The 10,520-nt window shown below is 43.4% G+C and overlaps 1 protein-coding gene across 1 annotated transcript; it reads right to left on the minus strand.

The window, feature by feature from the left end:
• Positions 1-671: 671 nt before the first annotated feature.
• Positions 672-1,590, minus strand: LOC127306214 (uncharacterized). Its single transcript, XM_051336841.1, has one exon. It carries the CDS (start codon positions 1,528-1,530, stop codon positions 697-699), a length of 834 nt encoding a protein of 277 aa, XP_051192801.1. The 5' UTR covers positions 1,531-1,590; the 3' UTR covers positions 672-696.
• Between the last annotated feature and the right edge of the window lie 8,930 nt (positions 1,591-10,520).

Genomic DNA, 10,520 nt, shown 5'->3' on the forward strand with positions numbered 1-10,520 from the left:
GAATACTATTTTCAAGTTTATTCCTGTTCAATTAAGATCGACGGTGAGGGCCTACAAATTGAAAATTTCTAATTCTTTTGCCTAAGTTGTTGCACCTTTGTCCAAAAGAAAATGTACTCCCTTCTGCCAAAGTTAATTGGAGCGGCTCATGAGTACACTGCATTAGACATAGTATATGGTCATGTAATTTTTTTTTGGAACGATTACTACTTTTTAGTTTATTTTATGTATAGAAGGATATTTTATAATATTCATGTTCAAGTAAGACCGATGTGACTGTGTTCCCAGTAAAGAAAAAAACTAGCAAAGTCTCTCGATCAGAAGAATTCACGTGGTCACTTCCGTCTATGGACACGTCTGTTTGTAAGGAACCAAATATCCAGTCACGTCTCAAGGTGTTGGCAGTAGAAAATTAAGATATGGTGATTGCATAGAAAAGGCAACAAATTACAAACATTTTAGTAACACATGAACATGATAGCCTGATGAAGCAATTTCACGTGAGCATGTTTTAATTTGGAAGAACAAAAAAGACGTGTTTCCGATGATTATTTTAGTTCAATAATAAAAAATGTAATTGTTTTTCTAAAAAGATTGGCTCAACGTTTGTCTACCCGTAGCAACGCACGGGTATTATGCTAGTTGTACCTAGTATGATAATACCTCATTCTATATTATCTCCTGCAAAATCTTTGGCTACAAGGTATTATGGATGTTAAGGAGTGAAACTCTCGTATGCAACAGACTTCTAAACACCTTCTCGCTCCAGCTCTCGACCTCGCCAATGTGTCCCTCCAGCCCTTCCAACGCCGCGGCCACCGTCGCCGTCTCTGGCAGGGGCAGTGGCACTCCCTTCTTGGCCGCCGGCACCACTCGCAGTCTCGTCAGCCACGCGTTCGATGACACCGTGTGGGCTACTGCCGATACGTCCGGGGACATAGTCGCGCACCTCAGGAAGATGGCCTCCGACGCTGACGCTGTGGCCGCCGCCACCTCCGCCACCACGCCGACCACCTCACCGTCAGCCGGCGACGGAAAGGCGTGCCTCGAGGCGTGCCCCATCGCGGCGGCGAGGTGGCACAGCTCCTTTTCCGCGCGCTTGCGTGCCCGGAGCGACGCGGCGACCATGGCGCCGTCCCCGCGCCGGACACCCGCACGCAGCTCCGCGGCGCTCTGCTTGAGCGCGAGCAGCGCCGGCTCGAACGAGCCGTACGCGTCGGCGAGAGCGAGGGACCCGTCGAGGATCCGATCGTAGGCAGCCGCGTCTTCGCGGAGGGCCGCCGCGGCCTGCGGCAGCGCGAGGAACTCGCCGAGCACGGCCAGCACGGCGTCGACGCGCGCGAGCCCCGAAGGCCCGTCATTGACGCCAGAGCACGTGGCGGAAGCCGACCATGCCCCTAGCGAGCGGATGCCGGCGTCGAGGCGAGTGTGCACGTGGTGGCACTGGCAGTGGCACGGCTCGCTCGCCGACCGGGCGTGCGCGGCCTTGCTCTTCCCCGCGGCGCCGCCTCCGAGTGTGAAGTGCATCATGTGACAGCGTGCCGAGTATCAGTAGGCACTAGGCAGTAGCGTTTGCGACGTTGGATTCTTGGTGCGTCGGTGGGTGGCATTGAGACGACAAGGACGCCAGCTTATATGGTGGTGGGCTGGCGCCATGGCTGCAACTTGCATCAAAGAAAAGGGTCGCGGGGGTGGAGCTGGCGCTGGCCGTAGCTTGGGCTGCTGTTTTGTGTACCGCGGCGCCGGGGCAAAACTACTTCCTCGGCTTGACTTAATTATATATAGTGTATATGAACTCGGTTGGGAACAGCTTTGCCTACGAACGTGGTGCTAGGATCATATTCTTGTGAATTAGGTGTGCGTTGACAAGATTCGTACGATGATAAGGCGGGAGTGAACTGTCAACCTCCCTCTAGTCATCCGATCGGATGGAGTGGAGAATTCCGGGTCGTCGGGGCCATTATGGTTCGGGGCCTCTGGTTTGAGGGATCGTGCGGGCAAATCAGAATCATGGGGCTGGGTCAATTCTACATGATCAACTATCAGTCTACATTCTCTCTCAGAAAAAACTATCAATCTAGCCCGTTTGATGTATGTGATCATGTACTTTGCCTATCTGAGGCTTTCTTCTTCTTAATCAAGCACATGCAGTTCTCCTGCATGGTTTGAAAAAAAAATGAGCCTACTCACAAAGGGTCCTTGGGATGGCTGGATCACCTCTGCGTTGTGGCCAGCACGTTCATTAAAACATCTCTCATTTAGACTCGATCGAAGCGCTCGATTCGGTCGTTTTCATGAAGACATTCTTGTTGCATGCTTCAGGAATGCAACTTGGTATGTAAGGTTGCTTTCACTTACTCCCCTTAATCTACTTCATCTCTTCTCTTCTAATCAATGCAACAATGTTTCAATTTAAAATAAGCTCTACATAAGAGAAAAAATGCACATTCACGATGTGATTCCAGTCTGGTGATTGCTTCCAACTTTTGTTAACTGTTCATTTTTAATTCTGTGTTCGTGTTTGGAGTTTTTGAGACAAATTTTATCAAATTAATCGCACAAGGTTGACTGTTTGAATTTTTTAGTAGTAGCGCTTCAACTCGCCATTTCACACAACTCATGTTTTAAGTTTTTCATCTTGGTGTTTATGTGTGCCTTCTTCACGTGGTGTGGTTTATGGTTTTAATTTAAAGTGTCCATGTTTGTAGCTCAATTTCTTACTTGCCTCTTGATTATATAGTTTATCTGTCCACCGTTTCATCACGAGGTCTACGAGAAAAGGATAAGGACTGACAACGTGATTCCATTTCGGCAATCAATTCCAAGTTTCATTAACTCATCGACAAAAAAAGTATTTTTACAGCAACTTCTGAATTTGTGTTCAAGTTTGGACTTGTTTTAAATGAATTTCATCAAATTGATTGCACGTGATCGACAGTTTGAAAAAATATGAAGTAGTAACTTCAACTTGTCATTTTGCACAACTCTTGGGTAATAAGTTTTTCATTTTGGTGGCCATGGATGAATAGATGTGTATCTACCTATGGCACCGTAAGATACTAAGATGTTCACTTATGAGATAAGTTCACTAGTTATGTGGATAAGAGATGGGAGTGATGTAACCAAACAACCAATGCTTGCATTTCTGCTGAGAAAATTACAAAAAAACCACCACATCTCAGATAGTCGTTTCAAAAAGCAACCACTATTCGAAATGTTTTCAAAAAAACCACCACTCTATGGTTAACACGTTGCAATGTGCACTGATTCACGTCCGAACCGATTTTAATCACGAATCTGAAGAATCGGACCCACCGTCAGGTCGACGTGGCACATCATAGATGGTGCGCGCGGAGCGCCGTTGACGACCGTTAACGGCGCAGTGGGGCCCACCACTTGGTCGTCTTTTATGGACGGATCGCGTGGAGTTGACCAGCTCACTCTCCCCTACCCAGCTCACTGCTCGTCGCCGTCGCCGCACTGGAGCAGCGCCGCCGCCTGAAGACTTGTCGCCGTTCCCGCGAGGCACCAACGAGGGAGGCGATGCCGAGCTGGCACGACGGGTCGACGAGCTCAGAGAGGCTCCCTGTAAGTGGCCGATTTAAATTTCTAGGGTTTCCGATTTGGGGATTTCTATGCATTGGTCGATTTATTTCGATTCCGTTTGCATTTTTGCTCAATAGGAGTTCAATGACATCGACTATGCTCCTGATACTACTGAGGAACCTACATTTCACGGATTGGCCGTGGGATCTGGCGAACGATGCCGTGTCCACAACCTTGAGCCGGTGAGATGTGTGGCTTTTGAAGGGACGAACACTGGGCGTCGTTTCTACCTCTGCTCCATTGAAAATGTGAGTGTTATTTTTTGCTATTGAACCATAGAAATATTTGTATGCCTGAACCATAGAAAATTGTAGTGTGTAATTATATGTGTGTAATACTCTAATTTAACCATAGCAAATGTCTGTATATTTAGTAATTTCATAGCAAAAATCTATGTAATTGAACCATATCATGTGAACCATTTGTTGGCAGCATATTTGAAATTATTTATGCCTAAACCATATTCTTTTCCAGTTGATATAAATTAAGTGCAGCATGGTATTATTATGTATGTGTAGAAATATAGATTGAGTACATGGAGTACTGCAGCATGATATACATAATTTCCCTAATTGTGTTCATTTTTATGCAACATGTTCTGAACTGTGGCTTCCATGCATGGGTAGATAGTGAGTGGCCTGAGCCACTACAAAATGCTTTGAAGAAACTATGGGAAATGTACTACTCTAGCAATTCAGGTAGAATTGATGACAAGTTAGAGCATGCCAGATTTGTTGAGGAGCTTGTTGTAGAGAAAAACAAGATTGAGAAGAAGTATGCAAGCCTGCTAGTTGATGTGAAGAAATTTGCAGAAGAGACTGAGAAAAGAGTGGTGGAGAGAAATTACAAGTTGATAACTTCAGGAGCTGCTGATGAAATTAATGAGCTAAAGAAGGAGGTTGCCGAGCTGAAGCAGTTGCAGAAAACACAGGCTGAGGTCATTAGGGCAAAGAAGGAGGAATTGGAGGCAGGAAGAGAAGCTTGGAAGACAGAAACTGATGCTTTGAAGAAAGAGAAGGATGCATTGAATGAGGAGAAGAGAAAGCTGGAGTACATGCTCTATGACCAGCTAAAGCTTAGCAATGGAAACAAGGACAAGCTCAAAAGGATTAGGAAAGTGTGTGAGGAGGAGTTGATCATTTGATGTCCTGCTGCAAAATTGCAATGGTTAATTGTGGAGCTGGTAGTTTGTAATGGTTAATTGTGCTACTACTAAGCTATATAAGTGAAGCCAGGTGATGTAGTATGTCATTTGTATGTGTTCTGTACCCATTTGTTAGGGTACAGATTTGTTGGACATGTGATTTGTATGGTACTTGGTAGTATGTCAAACTTATATTATTTATGAACATGTCCTTGTGAACCTATCCATTTGTTCTGTACCCATGTGTTATCTTATTTGGATTGTACTGGTAGTATGTCAAACTGGAGCTGGAAGTTATCTTCCAGGTTTTTTACAGAAAGCAACCACTTTTGGGGATGTGAATGACAGAAAACCACCACTCTGAGATCCAGCAGCACAAGGTCTAGACAGTACATACATAACTGGTAGACACATGGTTCAGTCACTTAAAAAACTGATAGACACATGGTTCAGACACTTAAATAACTGATAGACACATGTTTCAGACACTTAAATAACTGGTAGACACATGGTTCAGACACTTAAATAACTGATACACACATGGTTCAGTAGCTCCTGGTTCAGACACTATCCTGGTACACATATTGACATTACAGAAGTTCATTACAGAAGTTCATCACAGAACACCTTTTTTGATATCTGCCATGGTGAGGTTGTCAATGTTGCTTGCTGTCAGGTATCCCTTCATCCTAGTGCTCTCTCTCCTCTCTCTTGATGGCCTGGGTACTTTGAATGGAGCTGCAGCAGGTGTAGCAGCAGCAGATGCTCTAGCACTTGGAGCAGCAGATGCTCTAGCACTTGGAGCACCAGATGCTCTAGTAGCTGCAGCAGGAGCAGATGTTGTAGGACCTGCAGCAGTAGTACTTCCTGATGCTTCAGTTGATGTTGTTTTCTTCCTCTTAGGTGCAGCTGGAGCAGTTGCAACTGCTGAAGCACTTGTCTTCCTCTTCCATGGTGCTGGGTTCAGAGGTGCAGAAGCTTGAGCTGTCCTCCTCTTAGGTGCACCAGGAGCAGGTGATGAAGAGGCTTGGGTAGCAGCTGGAGCAGCACTTGGTGGTGCATCACTTGATCCTCCTGGAGCAGCACTTGGTCCTCCTGGAGCAATTGCTTCCTCTCTGTTCTCCTGTGAAATAAAGAAACATAAGGTACTAATCCAGGTGGACAAGGGATGAAGCATAGCAACCGTACCTGATGTTTGTTTTTCCTCATCTGTAATGAAGGATTCAGTGGGACACCACAGTTGGTGTACCTGTGCCCAACTTTGCCACAGTTGCTACATGTGATGCTTGCCATTCTAGAGGTTTGTTTTGGCTCTGGCACTTCAAACTTCCCCTTTCTCCTCTTTGTTTGACTTCTACCCAATGACACCTTGAAAACTGGTGGATCAATGTCAGGTGTTTCAGTTTTGGTCCAGCTATCTTCACCAGGCACAGGGTAAACCACTGGATTGTATGCCTCCATGTACATTGGTTTCTTGAAGAAATCATTCACAAAGTCTTCAGGGTGTAGGAATGCCTTGTAGATGGCACTGATAGCATGACTGCATGGGATTCCACTAATTAGGTCCCATCTTTTGCAACCACATGTCATTGCTGTCAAATTCACAGCATAGGTTTTGTCAGTCCCATTGGTTACTTCCCACAAACCATCAACAGATTTCTTTGATCTGTACATTCTTGACTACTTCTTGTTCTCTTCCAGAATCTATGTGTTGGGCAGATCACCCATCTTGCCTTTGCTGCTCCAGTTCTCTTGTCATCATTCCTGACCATCAACTTCTTTCTGATGCCATCAAACATTGTTCTAACTGGTTTTCCTCTGACATCTAAAATCATCCTTTTGAAAACCTCACTTAGATTGTTGACAACCAGGTCAGTCTTGCAGTTGTAATCCATGGCATATCTAGCCCAAGTTGCAACATGGATCTTCATTAGCCACTCCCAAGCCTCTAGGCACTCCTCTTTCATGTTAGCCATGGCAACATCAAAACCATGTTGAGTGTAAGAGTAGATGGCTGCATCCATAAATTTCTTGAGCTCTTCACCTCTGAACCCAGCAGTTTGAAAGTTTGCATAAATGTGTCTAAGGCAGTATCTTTGAGGACAATTGGGAAATATTTGGTTGATTGCATTAAGGGGACCCTATTAATAGCTTTAATTAGTAAACTCCGATAATAAGTGTCGAGGTTTAGGTTAGAGTTCGAGGATAAATGTCGAGGTTTAGGTTAGAGTCCTAGGATAAGTGTCGAGGTTTAGGTTAGAGTCCGAGGATAAGTGTCGAGGTTTAGGTTAGAGTCCGAGGATAAATGTCGAGGTTTAGGTTAGAGTCCTAGGATAAGTGTCGAGGTTTAGGTTAGAGTCCGAGGATAAGTGTCGAGGTTTAGGTTAGAGTCCGAGGATAAATGTCGATGTTTATCTTCAAGTCCTAGGATAAATGTCGATGTTTATCTTAAAACTCGGAGTTTTAAGATAAACATCGACACTTATCCTCGGACTTTAAGATAAACATCGACACTTAGCCTAGGACTTGGAGATATAAATCGACACTTATCCTCGGACTCTAACTTAAACCTCGACACTTATCCTCGGACTCTAACCTAAACCTCGACACTTATCCTAGGACTCTAACCTAAACATCGACACTTATCCTCAGACTCTAACCTAAACCTCCACACTAAACCTAAACTTGTCAACCAAACTTAGGTACAATGGAACATATATCAAATTTAAATTAGCTAGGTACAAAAAAAGGGAACATACCTTCTGCCTGATGTCTACGGGTGCTTCTATTCTTGTAGACAGTGTTGGGCCTCCAAGAGCAGAGGTTTGTAGAACAGCAGCAAGTTTCCCTTAAGTGGATCACCCAAGGTTTATCGAACTCAGGGAGGAAGAGGTCAAAGATATCCCTCTCATGCAACCCTGCAACCACAAAGCAAGAAGTCTCTTGTGTCCCCAACACACCTAATACACTTGTCAGATGTATAGGTGCACTAGTTCGGCGAAGAGATAGTGAAATACAGGTGGTATGAATGTATATGAGTAGTAGTAACGGCACCAGAAAATAGCTTGATGCTACAACTGGCGTGTGGTTGATGGTGGAAATATTGCAGGCAGTACAAATGCAGTAAAACAGTAAACAGGCGATGATTTCAGTATTTGGGAACAAGGCCTAGGGATTATACTTTCACTAGTGGATACTCTCAACATTGATCACATAACAGAATAGATAAATGCTATATTCTACACTCTCTTGTTGGATGATGAACACCACTAATTGTGTAGGATTACACGAACCCTCAATGCCGGAGTTAACAAGCTCCACAGTATTCGATATTCATGTTTAAACAACCTTAGAGTGCACGATAGATCAACACAACTAAACCAAGTACTAACATAGCATGCACACTGTCACCTTCACACTATGAAAGGAGGCATAGATCACATCAATACTATGAAAGGAGGTTGCTACAATAGTAACAACTTCCAAGAATCAAATATAAAACAAAGTATTGTAGTAAAATAAACACATGGGTTATCTCCCAAGAAGTTCTTTCTTTATAGCCATTAAGATGGGCTCATCAGTTTTAATTATGCACTCGCAAGAAATAGTATTTGAAGCAAAAGAGAGCATCAAGAAGCAAATTCAAAACAAATTTAAGCCTAACATGCTTCCTATGAAAAGGAATCTTGTAAATAAACAAGTTCATGAAGAGCAAAGTAACAAGCATAGGAAGATAGAATAAGTGTAGCTTCAAAAATTTCAGCACATAGAGAGGTGTTTTAGTAACATGAAAATTTCTACAACCATATTTTCCTCTCTCATAATAATGTCTAGTGGCATCATGAGCAAACTCAACAATATAACTATCACATAAAGCATTCTTATCATGAGTCTCATGCATAAAATTATTACTACTCCCAACATAAGCATAGTCAATTTTATTAGTTGTAGTGGAAGCAAATTCAACAAAGTAGCTATCATTATTATTCTCATCAAGTGTAGGAGGCATAGTATAATCATCATAAAATGTACTCTCCATAGTAGGTGGCACCAAAAGGCTACTATCATTATAATCATCATAAATAGGAGGTAAAGTATCATCAAAGTAAATTTTCTCCTCAACGCTTGGGGGACTAAAAATATCATGCTCATCAAAGCCAGCTTCCCCAAGCTTAGAATTTTCCATATCATTAGCAACAATGGTGTTCAAAGTGTTCATACTAATATGTTCCATGGGTTTTTTAATTTTCGCATCAAACCATCCATGTCTTAACTCAGGAAAAAGAATAAAAAGATCCATGTTGCTTTCCATTATGCCAAACTAGTGTAAAACAAGAAACAAAAAGATGCAATTGCAGGATCTAAAGGAAATAGCTTCGAGTACTTACAACAGCGCCGGAAAATAGCTTAGTAGCCGAGATCCGGAGTGTGAGTACCTTTTACCTTTCCTCCCCGGCAACGGCGCCAGAAAAGTGCTTGATGTCTACGGGTGCTTCTATTCTTGTAGACAGTGTTGGGCCTCCAAGAGCAGAGGTTTGTAGAACGGCAGCAAGTTTCCCTTAAGTGGATCACCCAAGGTTTATCAAACTCAGGGAGGAAGAGGTCAAAGATATCCCTCTCATGCAACCCTGCAACCACAAAGCAAGAAGTCTCTTGTGTCCCCAACACACCTAATACACGTGTCAGATGTAAAGGTGCACTAGTTCGGCGAAGAGATAGTGAAATACAGGTGGTATGAATGTATATGAGCAGTAGTAACGGCACCAAAAAATAGCTTGATGCTACAACTGGCGTGTGGTTGATGGTGGAAATACTGCAGGCAGTACAAATGCGAAAACAAAGAACAAAGCGATGATTTCAGTATTTGGGAACAAGGCCTAGGGATTATACTTTCACTAGTGGACACTCTCAACATTGATCACATAACTGAATATATAAATGCTATACTCTACACTCTCTTGTTGGATGATGAACACCACTAATTGTGTAGGATTACACGAACCCTCAATGCCGGAGTTAACAAGCTCCACAATATTCGATATTCATGTTTAAATAACCTTAGAGTGCACGATAGATCAACACAACTAAACCAAGTACTAACATAGCATGCACACTGTCACCTTCACACTATGAAAGGAGGCATAGATCATATCAATACTATCATAGCAATAGTTAACTTCATAATCTACAAGAGATTACAATCATAACCTACGCCAAGTACTACACGATGCACACACTGTCACCATTACACCGTGCAGGAGGAATAGAGTACTTTAATAACATCACTAGAGTAGCACATAGATTAATAGTGATATAAAGCACATTGTAATCATAAAGGGATATAAATAAGCACTTCACTATGCTATTCATAACAGTGAATAAGTATTCTGTGAAATATAGCCTAAGAGACTGATACGTCTCCAACGTATCCATAATTTCTGACGTTCCATGCTTGTTTTATGACAATACTTACATGTTTTGCTTGCACTTTATAATGATTTTATGCGTTTTCCGGAACTAACCTATTAACAAGATGCCACAGTGCCAGTTCCTGTTTTCTGCTGTTTTTGGTTCCAGAAAGGCTGTTCGGGCAATATTCTCGGAATTGGACGAAATCAACGCCAAACATCCTAATTTTCCCGGAAGTATCCAGAACACCGAAGGAGAGTCGGAGGAGAGCCAGGGGCCACCACACGGGTGGGCCTCGCGGGCCACACCGGCCGCGCCCCCTATGGGGAGGCCACCCTGTCGACTCCTGCGCCGCCTCTTC

This window comes from Lolium perenne, chromosome 1 (assembly GCF_019359855.2).
Source record: "Lolium perenne isolate Kyuss_39 chromosome 1, Kyuss_2.0, whole genome shotgun sequence".
NCBI classification, from domain to species: Eukaryota; Viridiplantae; Streptophyta; class Magnoliopsida; order Poales; family Poaceae; genus Lolium; species Lolium perenne.

What these genes read in the sequence shown, in the direction of transcription:
- LOC127306214 (XM_051336841.1), bottom strand. Translation starts at nt 1,530, where the DNA reads ATGATGCACTTCACACTCGGAGGCGGCGCCGCGGGGAAGAGCAAGGCC.